Raw genomic sequence first — 21,814 nt, 5'->3', positions numbered from 1 at the left:
ATACCTGCTGTGCTGATATCAACACATCTCTTCAGGATAGTTATATTAGGAAAACCCCTGCTGGGTGAGGCGGGTTTTCTTAAAGGAATGAAATGACAGGAACGTTTTCTACCTGATGTCTTTGATAAACAGACCTTAGAAAGAGGCTCATTCGTACTGGTTCCTTTCCCTTCTGCAATGTGGCAGCCCACTGATTTATAACCTGAAGGGACAGCTTTCCAGCCCCACCAGCTAGACAGAATCAGCAGAGACCCAAACCCTTCCTGCAGAAAAATGACACCACACCTGCTGTTCTGCTGCTGTTTCTAAGGCCTACAGAGCTGTGCTGCATCCTCACAGCGCAGAGCTGCTGGGTCAGAAGGGTTAAATGCTGCAAAAACAAATCCTTTCCACCTATTAGAGAGAGCCAGAGCTGTATCAGTTCCGTGCCTGTGGCTTTTGAGCAGCACCTGCTGCCAGGCATTAAGGAGTTAGAAAGCTCTGCTCCTGCCATAGAGAGTTTTGGTCACAGAAGAGGTGCCTGTGGATCTATAAATCTCCTGCTTTAAGGCTGGAGTTTAAACGTGCACTTCATGTCTTCACATATGTGAGGAGAAGAAAAGGAAAAATCAAGCCTGCTGCTGTCACACAAATGCACATCTTGATCTACTCTCACAGGTGCCCTTGATCCCAGCCAGGCTGGTTTCAAACATGTGTGGAGTAGAGGAAATGCTCTTATCTGGGACATCCTTCTGGCAGCACGCACTAGTTCAGCATCCCAGCTGCTCTCCTCAGACTTATCAGCAGAGGTGCCACTCTCTGGAACGAAGTGTGGGGGGTGGTTGCCACTTTGTGAAACCTTTCAGCCCTACAAGAGCCTGTTTCAATAGCTGAATTAGCTGCCAGCTCCTGGTTCAATGCTGCTCTTAGAGGATGTCTGCACAGGACCACTGCAACCCATCAGACTGTTCCTACAGCCCTGTGTCCAGCTCAAACAACAGGGCAGGGAGCCAGCGACAGCTCTGAGCGTGGCACAGACAGGAGAGCCTGTGACTCCCCTTTCCTGGGCAAGGGGCTGCTCTGTGTGGGAGCAAACAGGCTTTGCCTGGGACTGCCCAGGAAGGTCCAGGTGCATTGGTGGGGGAGGGAAGGAGCCCACACAAGTGTGCAGCAAGGTCTGACCATCTCCGAAGCTTTGTGTAAGAGGCAGAGATTCATACTTTTTTCAGACACACTCTGGAGGCATTGCCTTCCAAGGGAAGTCAGATGCAGGAGAGATCAGAAGGACTGTTATCTCAGTGGCATTTCCAAAGGCAGACTCAGAGGTGCAGGTGCCCCTGCTCCCAGAGACAGTGTTTCAATCACATTTCCTCTGCTTTTGAAGAAGGGCAATGCTATGCTCTCCTGCTGACACTTAGAGAGGAAGCAATTTCAGAGGAGCTGGGTGGGGGAGACAGGGCACAGCCTTGGACAGTGCCTCCTGCTCCAAATGAAAGGGAATGTGATGCAGCAGGGGATGCAGAAAGGTGGTCTGCAGGAGCAGGGAATATAGGAGGTCTGTAGGAGCTCTGCTGCTGGCTGGTGGCTTACTAGAGGGCTGTGGCAGGTCTATGCTAGTGAGGAGATGATGATTATAGTTGGTATCAACTAGTTAAGGTCACCTCTTCTTGCAAGGGATTGTCAGGATTGTCATCTCAAGGCCTCTGCCTTACCTTGTTGTTAATCTGTGACTCTTCTTCCCTCACCAGTGTGCGCATCTTGCCACAAGAACATGTGAGCTGGATGAGTAATGAAGAACCTGACCAGCCCTAATTAGCCATTACAAGCAGATGAGGCTGAGGAAGGAAGCCACAGTTTGGAATCCAACCAAAGGATTCGACACATCTCTGTAATTTCCATTATTTACACACTGGCTGCTGCTACTGCTGCCACCACCACTCCTGCCCTGTGTTTACAGCTGGGCACTGATGTCCAGCTCTTGCAGAGCTGCTCCTTGATGATGCTCCTGCATCAGCCCCTCCCGTGCCCAGGCCTGTGTGCTGCTGCTTTCCAGCAGGGAGACGTGCAGGAGCAGGAATCCCCACACAGCAGGGAACTCTGCACCTTTGCCCCGCTGATAATCCACTGTGATGGGAGACAGGTCTGCTTCTCCAGGTGTCATCTCAAAGTGAAATTCTGGGCAGAGAAGCGCCTGTGAGGGCAGGTTTGCAGGGAGAACACCCTGTTCACTGCAGTCACTGTGCAGGGTAGGATTTGTGGACTGTTTTCTGCAGACACTTGAACCAAAGCAGAATGAGAACCCATCCCAATCATGTGCCAAGGCTCTGAGCACAGCCTGCAAGCCAGAACTGAGCTTGTGCAGAGCGTGTGTGTTGACACTGTCCTCCACACTCATCTGTTATGCGGAGCACACGGTGCCATTTCCCTCCAAAAACACCATTTATCAAGTCAATTCCCACGGCTGCCTCTGCTCCTTCAGGCCAGCCATGCAGCCTCCCTCCTTCCTTCACAGAAAATGCTGTCATCCTGCCTTGCAGCAATTGCTCACCCTGCCTGCACCGAGCCCAGCTCAGGCTCTGCCAGGACAGGCTGTGCTGTGTCCCCCAGAAGGTCCTTACCGTGTCCCCATCCTCCCTGCCTGCATTGAGCCCAGCCCAGCTCTGCCAGGACAGGCTGTGTTGTGTGTCCCCAGAAGGTCCTTACCGTGTCCCCATCCTCCAGCGAGGCCAGCACGAAGCAGCGATAGCTCAGGTCCTGGGACAGAGGCTTGTTGTAGAAACCTTTGTAGTTCTTCTCATCCCCCAGGGTGAAGGTCTCAGGCAGCACATCCACTTGAGCAGCAATGTAGGGCTTCAGTCTGTCTGCCTGGCGCCGCTGCCGCCTGCTCTGGCTCCCCTGGCTGATGGCCTCCAGCAGCTGGGGACAGACAAAGTGCCATCACTGCTGCGGACAGCATGGCACCACCTCACACTGCCACCTCCCTGGCTGAGGCACTCGGCAGGGTGAAGGGAAGGGAGGAAAAGGTAACTGGGTTTGGTTTGTATCTGGTGGTATTAAGGAGCCAGAGGCAGGGATTATCCATTTAGGCACTGCTGGGCCATCTGTCACAGAACCTCAGTGCAAGAACCTCCACTAGGATCTCAGCTTTGGAAGTGTCCTGAGTCCTGAGGAGCTACATGGTAAATGTTAGGGCTGAGACAGCCTGGTTGTGACTGTCCCTCTGAGTCATGTATCCCAATGGGCTCTGAGAGAACCAAGCCATGTTCTGTGGCATAATTATTGGTATGGACAGCAACTCACACTCTCTACAGACGCTGGATGTGAATTGCAGCTGATGCCAATGTTCAGGGAAAAAGTGACATTTGCTGTGTCTTTTCCTTCTGCCAGTGCCCCTGTATCTCACCTGCTGCTGTGCTGCAGGCAGAGCTTTGTTTAAACCACACAGAATGGTAACAGATTCCAAGCAATGTTCAGAGTAAAAATGGCAAATTTCATAGCCACAAGTTAATGAAAAAGGATACAACGCACAAAAATCCAATTGCACTGCTAAGAATGACTCTCAAATGGTTAAAGATCTTTTTTTCCAATTAATAAAAATGAACATCAAGTTTGGAAGAGAAATTCTAATTCAAAGGGAAGAAGGAGGGATGAAATACATTTCACACAGAAATTTATCAAGGCAACATTGTCAGGGCAGATGGGGAACACCAGAGGGCTAGGGATGGTGATGTGCACACAAAGTCACACTGCTGAGCTGGGCTTACTCCCCCTGAGGAGGAGAAGCTGGCTAAGAAACCCCTTACTCTTTCCCCTTGATAGTCCATCCTTGTCCTCTTATCAGTACTCACATAGAAGCAATTTAGGAAAACTATACCTTGTCATTATAGTATCACCAGAAAAAAAAAAAAAAGAAATAAAAAAGAGGCTGGAGAAATCTTAGTTTCACAAATGTCACTGTAATCCCAAGGGGAAAAAGCAGAAAGATAGTTTTTGGAGTGTGGAATTTGCTTCCTACACCCATCTCTTGAATCTGGCTGAGATTATAGCTGAGCTCTTTGGAGCAGAATGTGCAGCTCTATGTGCATGTACACAAAACCACAGAGCTCTAACTGTGGTTAAGGTTGCTGGAGGCTTCTGCCACTTATACATGTAATGCACAGCAAAAGACTGCATCAGAAAACTCCTAGGCCTGCAAAGTTCAGATCCTGAAAAATTAGAAAATTAATACTGCCTGTGCAAAATTAATTCAGCTGTCTCATGTACGTGCATTGTGCTGCACCCCTGACTGCAGAGTCACAGACTATCTTTTCTGTAAGTCCTGCTTTGTTCAATACACAGGACAGACAGTGCTTAATCAAAGAGCAGATATTCCACATTTTGTTTTCTTCTTTGCATTATGCAGCCTGAGGCCTTGTTTATTGCTTACTATTCAAATCCAGCTCTGAAGACAAAATTAATAATTTCCTCATGGGCCTTTCTATGGTGCTGATCACTATATTATTACAAGCTCTTCACAAACATTAATGATCTTATCTTCCAAACACCCATATGAGTCAAGATAAAAGTGATTATCCCAATTTTACAGATGAAGAACAGAAATACTGAAACATTAATGTAAAAAAAACCCACTAAATTTGAATGTCAAATTGAAAAGACATCAGCTTGTTTTGTTTTTTGAGAAAACTTAGTATTTTCTTTATAGCACTGACTATATCCAGCTCCTATTGACTTTCTCTGCAGCTGAGGATGCTTAGGCTTTGCAAATGAGAGCTCCAGGATCTCAAACTGAGCACTCAAAAACATCACATATGCAAGACACTGGCTGCTAATGAAAATTTTGGCTTAAATAATTCGCCTGAGGCTGGGTGAGACAGAGACAGAAACTATTTCTTTCCATAGCTTTCAACCATCTAAAGCTGAAGACCAAAGCAACCTTCCTCATGCTGGTCCTCTTTTCCTTGTGGCATCTGTGATGCTGGAAAACTTCTGCAATGAAAATATGCAGGGTGATGGTTCTCCATCACACAGCTGTCCTTCACTTGCAGAACAGAACCACAAATACAACTGTGGAGCTGGAACCTCACAAGAATGACTGTGTGGTCATGTAAATAAAGCCAAGGGCTGACTTGCAGCTTCTGGCTGTTTGTCATTTCTGAGTGCTTCAAGCTTGCATCTTTGTTATCTCAATGGATCTTTCTGTGTGTGACTTCTTGGAATTTTTCCTTTACACTTTGGGGGTGATGGTGTGTGGGGAAGAAAGAGCCCACAAAGCCCTTGTGTGGGAGTCCCCTGACACCTGCACATGTTCCATGCCTTGGGTGTCAGAGCACTCCTGGCACAGCACAAGCTGCCTCTTGGGGTAATGGCCGGTGAATGCTCCAAGCCTTTAACAAGCAGGTGTGAAGGGAGCTTTGTGGGTTTTGTTAGACACAAGAATGAGCTCTTTATTTACACTGCAGGCTTAGGTCCTGTCCAGAGAGGGAAAAGCCTCCTGACAAAAAAAGCTTAATAAACTGAAACCAATAGTTTTCTCCCCTAGCTTGTTTAAAATATCAACATGGTCATTTTATCCAAAAAAGGCTGCAAGGACTGTACAACCTGTAACAGGATCTGGCCAGAGCTCTGAGACACTCAGGCGTGGTCTCCTAAGGGGGCACATTCTGGGAGGTGGCTCCTCCTTAGCTTGACTCCAGCCTCCTTCCTACATAGTGTCATGAATAAAGGCTGAGGGAGCACCCCTCCCACAGTCCCTATGCCTGATGTGCAGCCTGCACCTGTGTTATGGCATCCTTGCTGCTGCCAGGAGGCCTGGGCAAAGTGTGCTGGGCTCTTTGGGAACCACTTCCCTCACAGCAGCTGCTGCAGGCTCCTACCTGGTCCAGCTCCATCTCATCAGGCGTCCGCCACCGAGCAGTCAGGGTGCTGGTGCTCTGGTCTGCTGGCACAACCACGATGTAGTACCACCTGGGAAGGAAGGATGGAAGTGTAAACACTGGACCCTGAGCCATCTCAGGCTCCCTGACCACTGGCAGATCTCCCAGTGGTGTCCCTGACCATCTGGCAGGTCACCAAATAATGTGTGCCATATGACTCAAGGATGACCTACTCCCTTCCCCACCCTTTAAACAGCAGAAGAGCTCAGTAAGGAAAAGGCTGGCTTACAGCTGCACTAGAGAAGAGAATACTGCCATTACCACTCATTAGGATAATGAAGATCTACAGACTGGGTTCCAGAGGGTGGTGTAGGAGCTGTGAGAAGGACATTTATATAATCGGATTGTAGCAAGAACCCTGGGGAAATTGTGCTTCAGCTCAAGGATACCACAGTAACGAATAAGACTTCCACAAACTTGCTTTTTTAATCTCCTTGAGGCTTTAGGCATTATTTATTTAAAGGATATTATACAGTGTCAGAGAAAGTCCCTCCTGATCCTCAACTGTATTTTTGCCGGCAGCATCTGGAATATACCCACCAGGGTGAGGGCAAACTGTCAGAGAATTGTCTTAATTTTATTACACATCAATATTTGTTCAGAAAAAGCCAAGACCATGATCCATAATGTGGGTAAATGCCTGCCTGTGTACCACAGACTGCTTGGAAATTCACTCCCAGGTTACAGAATCCTCATGTTGGCAGAGGTCTGCCCTGCCTTTCTCTTCCGACCCCTAGCCCCCCACCCTGCCTTCTCCTCCCAGGAATGGCACCTACCGAACTGGCACAGTGGTCTGCACTTTGGGAAGAGTTAGTGTGAATTTTCCTTCCTGTATGTACTTGTTTGTGGCGATGGGTTTGCTTTGCAGGACATCGGGAGCAGTGCGGATTGAGACGAGGTGCTGGAGCCCCCCTGCACTGCTCCCACGGTTCATTAGCACAAAGGAATAGTCTGTGTCTGGCTGGAGGTCACTTATGAGCTTCTTCATCGAGTGGCCATCCACCTCCACACTCTGGCTATTGTAGAGAATCTGAAACAGGAAAAGGACATGTTCATGCAGCTGACAGCTGCTGCTGCAAACTCACACTGAAAATAGCAGCGCTAGAGATGACAGTCTGGCTCTGGGCCCTCCCTCAGGTGGTTTGGCTACTGTATGCTTTGTAAACAGCCATAAATCTTTAGCTAAAGAAGAGAAACCCCCAGCAGAGGGTGGGTGAGCTGTGCTCCCTGTGCCTCGCAGTGATGGAGCACAGAGGGGTCATCTCAGCCTGGGTGGCCAGGCCAGCAGTGAAGGTGGTGGTTCCCCAGGCACTGCTTTTCAGTACCTACTTGGGGGAGGAATCCAGATGGCTGTGCCTTGCCCCCATGTGGAAATGAATGGGTCTTTGTTTGCTGTCTCATGAGGCTTGTGGTGTAAAATCCTGTCTGCTTTAAATTGGTGTCACTCCCATGTCTGCCAGCTGATGCCTGGTTGGATGCTTAAGGCAGATCATCCCCCTCCCAGCAAGGTGACCAGGGGGTTACACGCCTCACCAATGATCTGACAAATCCGGCACAGGGCTCACAAATTGGTACCCAGGATGGCGGCTCTGCAGGTGTGACACCCTGTCGCCATGGCAACAGATGCTGGCGCTACAGCCGTGGGTAGGAGGTCGGAGCTGCTCTTCCCTGCCGTGCCTGCAGTGAGGGCTGTGGGCAGGGCAGGGCAGAGCTGCTGCTGGCTGGGGGTAGCCCCCACACACAGCCTCCCCCTGTGGACCCCTCAGCTAGCAACATTCCTCAATGCCCTGTTGCAGATATGCAGGACCCCACCTCCCCCAGCCTTGGGCACTGCTGGATTAGCTGCACCCAGCAGCCCATCTGCCCTGGGAACCTTGATCCTGATCCTGCTGGAACAACTCCTTACCCCAAAACCCTGGGTGCTGCCTCTGCAAAGCAAGAACTCACACGGCTCCCAGAGACAGAGACCAATGGGGTGTACACAGCTAGAGAAGCCATAGGTTGTGTCCCAGCAGTGAAAAACCAGCACATTTCTTTGCACCAGGTGACTGCCCAGCATGGCAGGGGAGTGCTGGATTTCTGACAGTGATGTAGAGACAGCATGCCAAAGCCTGGCAATGGTAGAGCTGGAGCATGTTAAACCATGCCAGTTACTAGGTGTTACAGGCAGAGACCCCATGGTAAAATGTGTTTGTTTCAACAATGGCCTTGAAAGAGAGAAGACAGCTCTGTGGAAGATTAATTACTTGAAATAATTTTTCACCAGCTGAGCCCGCTGTTAAGGCTGATGCCAGCAGCAAGGGGGGGACCAAACTTTCCTTCAAGTCCCCTTTTCAGCAGGTGGCTGAACTCTACAGAAAGCTGCCAGCATTCTAGGACAAGGGCAGCCGATTAGGACTGCTCTAATGTTCAGTGTTGGAGCTGGAAGGAAAAGAGAGGTCCTGGAAAGAGATCTGAAGGACAGCGGAGCACAAGGACCTGGCTAGGCCTAGAATTTGCAGCTCAGCTTTTGTGTTATCCAAACAGCAACACCCACAGCATGCTTCAATCCTCTCCACGTCACTTTGCATGGAGATCAGGATAGGAAAAGAGCTCCAGCTTTGCTGTTGAGAAAAGACTCCTAACACGTAACACAGCAACAGAGAGAAGGCAACTATGGAGAACAGATGCAATCAATCTCATTTCTTGACGTGCTTCAGTTTTTAGGAATGGACTGTGAAAGTAAGCACCGAGTAACTAAAGCAACAGGTTTGCAGGGACAAAGGCCTTGCTGCTGCTCCACATGTGAGAAAGGCTGTCAAAGGTGGCATAGTAGAACAGCCACAGAATTGTTTTCTGTTGTGACTCCTCTTGATAGTATTTTCTCCCAGGTTTTAATTCCTTTCTCCAAAGACATGTGCATCAGCTGAGTGCTAAAATGAGTGAAAAATCAAAATGAAGAAATGCTTCTTGCAGCACTGGAATCAGATATGTAGTTGCTCTGGCACAGAATTAGATACACCAAAGACAGGACTACTAGACTTCAAATCATCTTAGCAGCTCTGCTGTCTGGACCAGCACCAGCCCTTCCAATGACACTGCAACAGTACAGGTCTGGATACACCCAGTGCCTGTAAGCCAGGGCATGTTCTGGGGAGCAGCAAGACCTCTCTTTCATGGGCTCCCACACAGATTTGAACAAAACCAAACTTCCAACATTAAAAGTTATGCTGAAAGGATGATAAGCCCACAGAGTTCTGCTGCCTCTTGGATAAGATTTCTCATTATGAATTCTTCCCTAATAAAGGCATCACCAACTGCTTCTCAGTGTGCTCTAGGGAAGACACCCACCAACTGCCTGCACATGAGCATGTGCTGGGGACAGAGCCATTTTCCTAGAGCAGGAGGAGGCAGAAGAGATGGTAAGCATTTCAGTTCCGAGTTTCCTTGCCTGCTCTGCCCTGTAACTGGCAAAGACACAGCCTCCGAATCTAAGTGCTAACACCAGATGATGATTTTTATTGCCATGCACAGGAGTTTGCATCCAAAGACAGTGAAATTGGCATTTGCAATGCTTTCCTGAAGCATTCTCTGCCATCCCTCCTTTTCACAGCTGCTGCAGCAGTTCCACGGCCCTTTACCTGCCACAACACATTGTCTTCTCAAATGTTATGCACCATTAGTTAAGGCCTCTACGTAAACCTTACACCAATGTAAGGGCTCAGAGACAGCCATCCATGTGCAGCTGGAAGATGCCTGGAAGCTCAAGCAGGAATGCTATTTAGAGGTTGCATCATGGCCCACTGGTAACTACCAGAGTCAGCAGCAAATCTGGCCCAAGGGCTCTGAACTGCCAAACAGTGCTGACTAGCCCACAGATTGCTGTAAAATGTCATCTCTGCTGCTCCTACCTACAGGAGAAGATTTGCAAAGCTAGGTGGGTCCAAATGTCACTGCTGAAGTTCTCATATTTGATTTCAAGGCAGTACAGAATGTATTGAACTAAAAGATGAAAAGACACATAGTGTGCAACACTGGGAAAGATAACAACTCGATGGAAAAGTAGACAAGGCTGGAGTATTTGCAGGCAGGAGTAATTACTACATTCTATGGGACACACTGTGAGAAAGCACTGCCCAGCATTCTCAAGGGTTATTTCCAAACCTAGATCATTATAATTTTCAAAAGGCACTGTTCCTTCTGCCCATTTCTAAAATACCTTGTAATGCTGCTTTTAACCAATATATCCTCTGTCCCACACTTAAGTTGAAGAATGTATCTCAGGAAAATGCCCTTTCCCCAAGGAGAAGGTTGTATCTATCTTGTACTTTCCAAGAAAGCTCCAGAACAGCCTTCTGCAGGTGGAATAAAAAAAGGGAATAGTGCCTTTGCTCCACCACAACTGCTGGGCAACATTTTACAAGGAATTTATCTCTTGGACCAGAAGAAGCTGTGAAAATTCCCCAAAGAGATCTCAAAACTTCATTATTGATTTGGCAGCAATGAAAAATCTTAAGGTCTCAGTTCATTCTCTAATAAAAAAAGCACCAGTCCTGCCTGTGCCTCACTATTCATTGTCGGAACAATATCTACTTTAATTAAATCTGTTAAAGTAGAATATGACACCCTTTGGGACATAGATTTAGCATGAGACTGTTTATCAAGTGTAGATAATACTAATTGTTCCCATGGAGATTTATCTGCTATGCTAGTTACAGTATTAGGCTCTGGCCTCAGCCTCCCATGTGCCTGAATTGGAGGAGAGAGGTGAACCTTGTTTATAAAAACACAGAATCCTGAAGGTTAAGGATTTCTTTCACCTGGCACAATCAACGAGTTAGAGCTGATCCTCAGCTCCTGGCCTTGACTCACGTGTGTCTGCAAGTCTGGGAATATTCATAAAAAGAAGGCACTATTAGAGAAATATCCTTCTAACACTCTGGTTTGCATGACTGCTCTTAGTTAACAAGTGGCTAATGCCATCTCCCATTTCAGCTGAGGGTCAACCCACAGCAGGGGCAGCCCCTGAGTCACCTTGTGATAGCAATCACAGCTATGCAGCCAGGAGAGGAGACAGACAGGGCATCAGCATTACATCCCTGGCTCCAGCCACTCCCATCCCTGTTCGGTAGGAATGCTCCCAGGGTCACACTGTCCCTCTCCAGCACTGCACTGCCAGACAGCAATGTGGGCTTTGGGCCATGAGACAAGGCAAAATGCAGCACACTGGCTCTGCAGCAGAGTGCCAAGTAACAGGCTCTGTGAAGTTCCTTGCAGCCAGACATCTGAACACTGATCCTAATGTGCCCTACATCTGGGAGAGCTTTGAATACCACAAGGTCTTCACAAAAGCCTTGTCTGTTTCAGCTAAACTGTATGTTAACAAGTGCCTGCTATTGATCAAGGTAATTCAGCTTCAGGGTTTAAACAAGGAGAGTTAGTAACAAGGAAGGGGAGGTACTCATACACTTTGATGTGGATGCAGTTCAAGATTTGCCCTCATTCCCCTGGCCATGGATCACCCACAGCTCATGCAGGCCTTGTATTTGCACTTTAGGCACACATGGCAGGGGGCAAGGAGAAAGAGAAATCACACTGCTTCTGCCCTAGCACCTTTGCAGAGGCAGCAGATTGGTGCTGAGACTGGGAAGGTTATCTTCAATGATGTGACATGTTGGTCTTGTTTCTTAAAGGAGAGAAACTGCACTGAGATCTACATATTCCAGTCTTTTACCCACAGAAGTGACAAGTACTGGGGGTCAGACAAGAGCAGGAAGGCAGAGTCATCAGTGTTGTCTGCAGCCTGCTGGATGACACCACATCCTGAACTGTACTGGTGAAAACAGAGCAGCATTCCTGCAGAGTTCTCTCTACACTGACTCATTTTGTGCTGCTCACACTTTAAGACCTTCAGGAAGTTTGATGATGCTTCTTCCCTTCACTCCCTGAGATAATGCATCTGCCCTGATACTCTGAAGTAACTCATGAAGGTGATATGGATGTTTGAGACAGGACTTGTAAAAGGAGTTAGTTTTATTCACTAGCTGCTAATTTCTTGTGATTAAATCAAATTTATAACTTTTCACACCTCAGCTCCATGTCAGGCATCAGGACAAGCTTGTGTGACCACCATCATGGAACTACAGTGGTGAGCCTGACCAACAGGACCCAGCTGATGCTGCTATTCACTGTCCTGCTCACTACTACATGGAGCTCCCTGCCCTCCAAATCCCACCCTTACCTTAAAAGGCACTGCAGATTTATAGGAGTCAGGCACTTCCCAGCTCAGCAACACAGATGTTTTCATGACGGCATTGACACGGAAGTTCTTAGCAAACACTGGAATGAAAAACAAGGTATTTGAGCACTGCAAAGCCAAGTCAGGAGGGAGCGGCAGCTCGACTCCAAGTCTCTTTGTCTAACTCAGCAGCAGAGGTCAAAGAGTTCAGCTACAGCACAGAAGTAAGAAATGAGGAGAAGAGAGCAGCAGCCTTTTACCAAACCTACAGTCTCCAGAGTTGTTCTGCTTTTTGACTACACTTTTCAGCATCACAGAAAGGAAGTTGTAGGCTGAGCTGCAGCCTTTCTCTATCCCCACTCCACTCACACTCCCTTGGCCCTTTGTCATGATCAAAGAGCAGTGTAATTCAGGTACTGGATCTGCAGATGATCCTACTCAGTCACCTGCTCCAGTTCAAGCAAGAGCCTTTCATGTACAGATAAAACATCCAAGTGTGCCTGTGGATGCAATGAAGGTACCACCAATGTCCCTCTCCCCCCAAATGGCAACTTTAGAAAATCTTTGCTGAGCTTTCCCTCACTGAAATAGTTTTAGACTGGGGAGCCACACAGTACCTGATCACACCAGTCAGAGCAGAGGGGAGCGAAGCCTCGTGAACCAAAGCAAAGGTCCCTGTCCTGGAGGCAGAGCTTCCTGCTGGGGTTTGTCATAGGGGCACTTACCTTGCTCTACAGGCATGGTCCGGGACTGGATGCTGGGGCTGAGTGGCCCAGCCCCCTTATTGGTGCGGGCCCTCACTTTGATGTCATAAGTGGTATCAGGTTTCAAATTTGTCAAAGTGATACTCGTGTCCTTGGTGATGTTAGCCAGGTCCTGCTGGCTATTTATGTCCCTGTATACCACTGTGTAGTTGACGATCTTGCCGTTCCTTTCTGCCAAGACTGGTGGGTCCCAGGCAACTTCTGTGGTGGACGTGGTGAGACCCACCACACGCAGGTTCTGCGGGAAGCCGCTCGGCACATCTTCGGCAGTTGTGATCTCCTTCTCAAACTCCTCTCCTGGGCCAGCTCTGTTCTTGGCAGACAGCTTGAAGAGGTATGTGGCCCCCTTGTGCAGGTTGGTCACTGTGTAGTGATGGTCTCTCTTCCCGAAGTCTATCGTGTTCATTTTTTCCTCATCCAGACGTCTGTACTGCAGCCGGTAACCCAGCAGCTCCCCTACCATCTCCTTGGGTGGGTGCCACTGGATGAGGGCTGTGTTCATGGCTGTCGTGCTAATCATCATGGTGGGCTTCCCCGGGACTGCAACATAAACACACAATGACCATCTATAGCCTGGGAGGAGGGAAGGAAGGACCGCTTCCGTGCTGCTCAGTCCATGAGGAGTGAGGAAAGTGGGAAAGTTCAGACAACAGGGTGAAGAGGATGACAGACAACTCACAGGGATAGAGGCAGACTGACCCTAATCCAGTGGCGAGGGAAGCTGGAGCCAGCCAGCTCTCGGTTGCCATTTTCCCATGTGCTGCCATTTAAACTGGAAATAAATTCAGCCATATCCAGCCCCAAAATTCATCCCCTCTTACAGAAAATGTTTAAGGTACCTCAAAGCATCATATTTATCTCAGAGAAGATCTGAATCCCGTCCTCCCAATCAGTGGTCTTCAGACACTCCAGCCAGTGCACAGTACCAGGCCATGCTGGCCCTGAGGCACTGCACCACAAGGGACACCCCGAAGCCCGATTCCAGCACCCTGGTCTGTCTGTAGGCAGACAAATTTCATCCTGAAACCTTGCAGTTCTAGCATCTGCAGAGGCAGCGAGCAGAGCTGGGTGGGCTGTTTGCCATCAGAATATATTTTGGTTTAGTTGAGAAGCAGATTCGTGATGTCAGTGTTGATGGGAGAGGTGAACACAAGCGTTCCACAGGATTTCTGCTTATGCTGCACAAGTCAAGGGGTGTCGCCGCCACTGGTTAGGAACTGATGGCTTTAAATTGATGGTTTAATACCTTGATCTCCTTCAGTTAAAAAAGGATGCGTCTTCACATCAGCTCAGATTTGTAAACAAATCAACTGATAGGGAAGATACTCAGAATCAATGGCATGGGGCCATAGATATGAAAAAAAGAAAAAAAAAAAAGAAAAGGGATTGCAGCCAAACCTAGTTAAATATCCTTGCAGAGTTTTGAAATGTGTGAGCCCACAGTCGAGCACGAGAGAAAACTGAATTTGCCAGAATGATGCCCGCTTTCTGCCATCAGAGGGCGACACCAACGCTCCCCTTTGAGGTCATGCCTGCAGTGGAGCCTGTACAAAGGTCCTGAGAGCGGTTTTATAGGTATCTAAGGCATATAATTACATTGCCATTGACAGTGCCATCCTCCTTGCACTCATAATACAACGTCTAACAGCAGCTAGTATTAAGGGACACAGTATTTTCAAAGCTGATTCCAAATATTAACCTTAAAATGTGCATCATAACATGGGAAGATCCACTGTGATTTACAGTACAACACTGGGATGTTTAGGAAGCTCTTCCTGTTTATAGGACAGCTGTAGCAATTTGATGAACAGAAAATACATCATGGCAAGGCACCAGGGAGACAGCATTTGAGATTGTGACAGTGGAAACTACCTCTGGAGCTCCCCATATGCAGTGCTGAGGAGACAGCAAGCTGTTCCTTGTTTAAAAGCACCAGGAACAAATGCTCTCGGTTTGCACAAGCTGCATTCCCATAATAACAACTAGTAAATGCTGTTCCCGTGGCTGCTGTGAGGAAGCAGCAGGATTATTGGCTGTAGGACAGGCTAGTGAATGGACAAGACAGTGTCAACTAGTTGGTACCACTGCCAAAGGCAAGCTTGACCACACCTGGAGGGAAGGGCCAGATGACTCCTGGGTGCTCCAGCTCCAGGCGCAGGTACAACCTACTGAGACAGCAGAACCAAACCGGCTGGGATCACCAGGACCTAGAAGTTGTGTCTGCAGCACTTCTGTGGCATTCCAGGTTTTACCATGGCTCTAGGAGCAGCCAGGCTCAGCCATGTAAGCAGTATCAATGGCAGAGGGGAGCTGAGAAGCCCCTCTCAGGAGCCTGCTGTGCCAGGGGCCCTTCCAGGCAGCACTGCAGTCACCGCAGGAAGCAAGAAATGGCACTTGCCTAAAGGAACAAAGTGAGGACTGGCCAGGATTCCAAAGCTGAGGGAGAGCCTGGACTTTCAGGTTTCCTCTTCCCAGGTCTCTGGACTATGCAGATGAGCTCAGACCCATGAGTTTCAATGTTCTCTCACCAGCCCTGGTAGAGTATCTCCATCCGTTTGCTGCAGTTTGCTCAGGTGATCCAGTGGCAGTCTGTTAAGCACGGGCTAGAGATCACAAGAGTTTGTACCTCTGCAGCATCTCCACCCCTCTTGCTTCCTCCTGGCCTTGGCCATGCTCCCCACGCACCTCTTGGGAGGTTTTACCACCACCCCACGAGGCTGTGGCACTGCTCCCCACACTCACCTGCCCCTGTGGTGGTGATGACTTTGGGCTTGCTGCGGGCACCATCTCCTTTGGTGGTGTAGGCAGCAACTGTGACGGAGTAGGTGGTTTCTGGCAGCAGGCCTCCAATGACTGTCTCCTGGGAGCACATTCACGAGGCAGAGAGGAGGCAAACGAGAAGAGTAAATCCTTGTTACTGGAGTGAGCCAAAGGAAGGCACCAGGGTCAGTGTCTCCAACAGCAACACACTGACAACACTCCCTGGCTCACACTCATGCATCGTGCTCAAACACACATGTTGCACAGAGCCAGCAAACAACTGCTGCCACTCCAACACTCACGTGCCTCGTTTCAACCCCTGCCTTTAACACTTGGCCTTTCCAGGGACCCACCAGCAACCCATGTCAGCAGCTCTGCTCTCCCACGGCTTCTGCCAAGAGGGAGATCTGATCCAGATCTGGTCCTGTGTGAAAGCTAAGTAAGAGGACTGTGGAGCTGTGAACCAGAGCAAAAGTCAGTTCACCTGGCTGTGAGAACCTCTTAGGGGATAATTCCGGGGTTTTTAAAGTTGTGTCTTGCAGCAGAGCCGTGGGGAGCACAGGGAGGCAGTGCAGGGGTGGGGGCCCCGGGCAGGGAGCACCTGCAGCTCTAAGCATTGTGCTCACCCTCCTTGCCAGGCACTGGGTTGCAGGGATGGGATAGGTCAGTGCAAGGCCCTGGCAAGACCTGGAGGGAAAACCTCCATCGTGGGAGGTCTGGGAGCGGGGAGGACTCACAGGGTGCATCCTTGCAAGCTCTGGCTTCCTCTGGGCAGGAGGAGGGCATGGCTCCACGCTTCAATTTGAGATCAAAGAGAGGAGCACCGCTCCTCCCTCCTGGCCTCCAGCAGCAATGTGACTGGTGCCAAGCCTGGCTGGCCAGGCCTGTGAAGGAGTGAGCTCAGCGAGCTCAGCAGCTCCCAGCAGCTTGGGCAGGTACCCCTGGGCAGCGTTCATCTGTGGTGCTGTGGGAGTGTCTGGGCCATTAGCACTAATAACCCATTGGGTCAGGGAGCAAGAGATGAGCAGGCTGGAGAAGGGGCTGGGGAAGCTTTTGGAAAGGAGGCAGCAGCTCCACGTTGGTTATTTACCCCTTCAGACAAGGCGATGAGCAGAGATGGAGCAGGTTAAGTTTGAGCTGCTAAGAACAGGCAGCATGGGCACTGTCAGAAGCTGCTCCAAGGGTCTGACCCCTGCCTAGGGGATCCTTGCCAGACGGAGGGGTACCAGGGGTGCCTGTGGTTGCAGCCACTCTCCCATCACTCACTCGCACAAACACCCACGCTATTAAACCTGCTGATTTCCAGTCAGTGCTGCTGGTTCAGGTTCCCTGCCCAGGCTTACTCATCCAAATCACCACGTTACCATCGCAGAACCAGCCAGCCCAGAGAAGTATCAACAAGCACCAACAAGAACCCCGCCAAAATCACCGTGTGAACCAGAGTCCGACCCCAGTCCGCCCCTGCAGCAGATGGTGTGTGCGGGTGAGCGGCCGCGCATCCCACCGGGCCAGTGGAGCCGGGGGAAGCACTCTCACAAAACCTGCACACTCTGAACGTCCCAGGAGAATTCACTCCTCCCAAACCCATGCAAAGAGAAGTTCTCACGCGGAAGCATGCCACCGGGAGCGAAGCAAGCAAGCTGGGAGGAGGAGAGAGACGAGGGATGGATGAAAGAAGGTCTGATTGCATAATGCAAACACAGTGCTGTCATGACACAGCCACTCCGAGCAAGAATGCTCCGCATAAAGCAGGAGGAGAAATGCATCGTGCTGGGGAAGCTCACAGTAGGGCATGTAATTGAATTGCTGACTCTAAAAAGGTCATTTTCTAGTTTGTTCCTCCAAATTTATATCTCAAAATTATGTGGGGAAAAATTGGACTTAACTGTTTAAATGTGATTGTTTTCTTATTACTATCTGTGTTTCAACCAAAGGTCATGGTTGAGGGTGTAGGTTATTTCTCATGACTACGATCAATGCGGTTTAAAGATTATGTATCTAATTTTACCACATAACTTGGTGGGCCAACTACTGCAGGATGAGTCTCCTGACTTGATCATTTGAACCTGCCTAAAACTACACTGCAACAAACTGGAAATACAGATTATAGGAAATGTCAATTGCTTTTCTGCATTTAGGAGCAATCTAAATGCCAATTTTTCCTGGATTTGCTGCTTGTGGAAGGTTTCACAATGTGACTCTCCAGCCTCATTAAGGGAGTGAAAGGAATGTTTTGACAGTACTGTGTCTACAAAATTCACAAATCGATTTACCAAACCCCTCTCTTCCAACCTGGAATTCACACAAGTGGTACTTACATGGTCGACGGAGTCCTCAGCTCTCCACTGACGAGGGAGAAAGGAAGGAGGAGAGAAAAATGGAGACACAGAATTTTAAGGGGCAACGTGTAGGAAAGGGATGACAATGACAACAACAGCAGGGGTTAGCAGAACTGGGTGGGGGAATTACAACACTTATACACAGAGGGTCACTTGACACAGGCTGTGCCAAGGGAAGAAATGGCATAGAGCAACTTTTGACATGCTGCTAGCCTGAGCAATGAGTCTGAGATCATTCACACAAACAGACAAAGAGCTTCCTTCTCACTCGGGCGGAGAGCCCCCCTTACTTTTTGTACTTTGCAGTACTTTCCTCTTCTGACTTTGTTTGCATTTTTCTGCCTCTTCCACGAGCAGAAGCAAGAAGGGACAGGTTGTACCAACCAGGCTCTGAAGGTGACTGCTGCCTCACAAGTCACTCACAACAGTTCTGTTGCCTAATCTCCAGTTTCTGTTCTAGTGATCCTCCAGTCACCATCTCTTGTTGAGAACCAAAGACTTCAACACACAAAACAGAGACACTCTCTGCAGGGAAGCACCAATACGGCATTTCTAGAGCTTCTTTTTCCTGTATCATTTGCAAAATGCTCTGGGGACTTCAGAAAACCAAAAAGTGCCATCTGTCATCAACAGTGCAAGAGAAGCTGAGATCTCACACAGAGCTTACACTAAGCTGCTCCTCTCCAACAGTGGTGTGTGGTTTGGAGAGAGGTTCAAACTTGTGCATGTACTGAGGAAACAGCTTCTCACTCCCAATTACACAACACCAAACGGCAAACACTCATTTGGCAATAGCAGCCCTGCAGGGAAAGCTTCTACACAAACTAATCCCCACCAAAAGCTCACATGGATTCCTGGCCATCCAGGCTCAATACAGGCTCTGAACTCTTCTGGCTGGATTTGGGTTGCAGGGCATCAAAGCTGCGTTGGGGTGGTGAGACAGCAGAGCCTGGCTGCTGGCACGCATGCCCACAGCAGTGTTCTTTGTGGTGGTGCTCCAAAGGAGGCTTGCAGAGATCACACAGAACTCCCTCAGCCAAGGTGATGTGTTACAGCTCACGTTACTAAATCTGCCTGGGGGAAGCACCGGCCCATGGGTTCAAGCACAGAGATGAAAGTGAAGATAGGTATTATTGCCCCTGATTCACAGTGTGAGACCTGGCAAACCTTGCTTCTGAGCCTGACCTGCCAGCTGTGAAACTGCTCAGATACCAACTTCCTCAGGACCCTGGGAAGCTCAGCGAACACTGCTGAAGTGTTTGGGAAGCTGCAAGTGTAACACAAGCACTAAAAGGCATCAAAGATACAAGTTGCCTTTTGATTTTGAACTCAGGCTATTTGAGGTGGCTTTCGAAGGCAGCAGCCTATCACACTGGCATAGTACTCACCTCAGCAGTAAAATACATGGCATACTTTCAAAATATTTGCTGTTTTATTCTCTAAATTCAAAAAAAAAAAAAGAGAAGCTGTTGGAGAAATGTTTCTCTAAGATTTTATTATAGTTCACTTATTAGGTGCCATGAGACTTCAGTACAATTATTCCCTAAACCATCCTAACAGTAAATTTCAGCAGAGAGGTCAAGTTTCCCCTACATATTTTTTATAAAGCCAAGACCCTCACTAAGTATTACGGTCACTAAAGGCTCTCTTTCCACACACCCTCAGTACCATTTCCACAGCTGCACACTTAGCTGAACCCAAGCCATTGCTGTTTATGTCCGACCCGTGCCAGCTTGCCCACACCACAGCCAGCAGCCACACACTCCTTCCTGCTATCTAAAAACTGGCACAAGTCCTGCCACAGGAAGGATCCCAGGCCTGGGACTCACTTCTCCCACAAAAGCATGTCCCTGGTGGGTGGAAGCCACGTGGCTGGGAACACCCAGCCTGCCTCCCTGTAGCTACAGGGGATGAATGTGACCCCTCACTGCAAGAACAACAGAGCAGAGCTGGGCTCAGGAGGCCTCTCACACCATAGCAGGGAGTTTATCATGCCCTAGGATTTTAAACTGAGTGTTTAACGTTCAAACTCTGCTTGCTCTAATGTTTCAGTGGACTTTAATCTTGCATTAGATCAGAGTGTAAAGAAATGCCTTGAGATCTGTGCTGGAGTAACGATTGTGAAAAGCCAGGCCTGCATAAATACCTTGGTAGAAATTCAGTTTCATTACAAAAATTTAATCTACAGATCAAAACATTTCCTTCCTTAAACTAGCTCAATTGCTTCTTAACTGTTCAAGGTTGGTCAGTAAGACAAATTGATCTGAAAAGCCCAGGAGCAGTCATAAAAAGAACTGAGAGAGGGCTGTGTGCATGAGGCAGGATGGCTCTGGGAAGTGCTAAAGCTAACAGTGTGTATTTATGGCAGCTGCAATGCTTTAATGTTTCATTTTACACTTCAACACAGCACAGTCATGTCTCACCAGGGAACGGCTGTTTTCCCTGACCAAGGCTCTTGCAAAAGACAGATTCAAGCCCTCAACAGTCCCAGCTATGGGAAGCCAATATTGGTTTTCCTGCAGATCCTTTTCCTCTCTTCTTCGGTGACTGTGGTGCAACAGTGCAACTCCAGACATAAACTCAGTTACTTGGTCAATGAGATGCAGAGGAGTCTGAGGGTACCAGAACTTCATCTTGGTCCTTCACTGAAGTACCTCTCGGATGATGCCTTACAGTTTTGTTCCACTTAGGAAGCAGAGAACATCCCAGCTCCATGCCAGATTCCCACCTAGACAAGCACACATGTATGAGATGTTCCAAGTACATTTAGAGAAAGATCTTGACTATCACACCACGGAAGAGGGAGGCTGCAAATTCCTGTGTTGTGCCTGGGGTGGGTACTGCTCAGGGAGAATTGAAGTCTGCTTTCTCCTTTGATCTCAATCCAATAGCTTGAAGTGATTGCCATTTCTTCTTCCTGCTCTTCTGGAGCAAGCTGGTGGGATGTGCACTTAGTTTGCATGCTGGTTGGTGAAGTGCTGCCTGCAGAGACCACACCACCCTCCTGTGAGCCTGCAGCCCTTCTTGTGGGCAGCACATACCTCTCCTGTGCCATGACTCTGTTTGCACAGCAGGAGGAGAAGGTGGCAGGAAACTCTTCTCCACAAAGCCTGAAACTCTTCTCCGCAAAGCCTGACCTCCCAGTAGCCAACTGTCCCGAGCCAGTCCTGCAAAGTTATTTGGGCAGGCTGGATCTGCAGGGAGGGTGGGGTTAAAGCCAACTGCCCCTCCTAACATCCAGCAGCTGCCCAGAAATTGGAGACCAAGGAAATGAGGTGGGCCCCATCTGCCCCTGTCAAGCTTAATGCTTGTGGTGTCCCCTGGCCCTGCTATCCCTCGCTCCCTAGAGCTGGTGAGGACTTGAAGTAGCGGTGGAGTGCAGCTCTGGTTTCCTTTCAAAAGCCCTCTCTTGGTGCCTTTTGCAAGCCCCAGGGCACAGAGATGAATCTTCTGCCATTGCCCACCTCGGGACCCGGCTGAGCCGTGACAGGCACGGCCCAGGCAAGAGGTGCTGCAGGTACCTGATCCAGCTCTGCAGCTGCACAACCCTGGCTGCACCTCCACAGGGTAGGGTCACATTAGCTTGTCCATCAGGCTGTCAGTAGGAGGTGAGAGCTCAGACTGGAAGGCACACAGAATCCTGACAGAGGTAATCAGTCACAGGCACAGCCACAGAGGGGAGGGAGAGGCCTCAGCTCCATCACAGGACCTTCTTAACAACTGATTACTCTGCCGAGGCAGGAGGCTGTAAAATAAAATGTGATCTCTCCAGCACCAGGGCCCCCACGTCTCTGCTGATGTTTCAGTCCTTTCCGTTCAAAC

At 49.0% G+C, this 21,814-nt stretch overlaps 1 protein-coding gene across 10 annotated transcripts in view; it reads right to left on the bottom strand.

Moving 5' to 3' along the window:
• Nucleotides 1–21,814, bottom strand: part of PTPRF (protein tyrosine phosphatase receptor type F) — a 374,836-nt gene that overhangs the window by 35,972 nt on the left and 317,050 nt on the right. For 5 of the 10 annotated variants that reach the window (XM_054285892.1, XM_054285901.1, XM_054285891.1 and 2 more), the window contains 7 exons: nucleotides 17,972–17,998; nucleotides 15,636–15,753; nucleotides 12,855–13,433; nucleotides 12,133–12,230; nucleotides 6,689–6,942; nucleotides 5,853–5,943; nucleotides 2,683–2,895 (listed from right to left, as the gene is read on the bottom strand). In XM_054285892.1, coding sequence (XP_054141867.1) covers nucleotides 2,683–2,895; nucleotides 5,853–5,943; nucleotides 6,689–6,942; nucleotides 12,133–12,230; nucleotides 12,855–13,433; nucleotides 15,636–15,753; nucleotides 17,972–17,998 — 1,380 coding nt within the window. The remainder of the gene's footprint in view (nucleotides 1–2,682; nucleotides 2,896–5,852; nucleotides 5,944–6,688; nucleotides 6,943–12,132; nucleotides 12,231–12,854; nucleotides 13,434–15,635; nucleotides 15,754–17,971; nucleotides 17,999–21,814) is intronic. The other 5 variants (XM_054285897.1, XM_054285898.1, XM_054285894.1 and 2 more) reach the window with 3 other exon arrangements.

The sequence above is a fragment of the Melozone crissalis genome, unplaced genomic scaffold, assembly GCF_028551555.1.
Source record: "Melozone crissalis strain CALT ecotype California unplaced genomic scaffold, PUWL_Pcris_2 ptg000045l_1, whole genome shotgun sequence".
Classification (NCBI taxonomy): Eukaryota; Metazoa; Chordata; class Aves; order Passeriformes; family Passerellidae; genus Melozone; species Melozone crissalis.
Note: the sequence above shows the minus strand (reverse complement) of the source record. Positions and strands in the feature narration are given on the sequence as shown.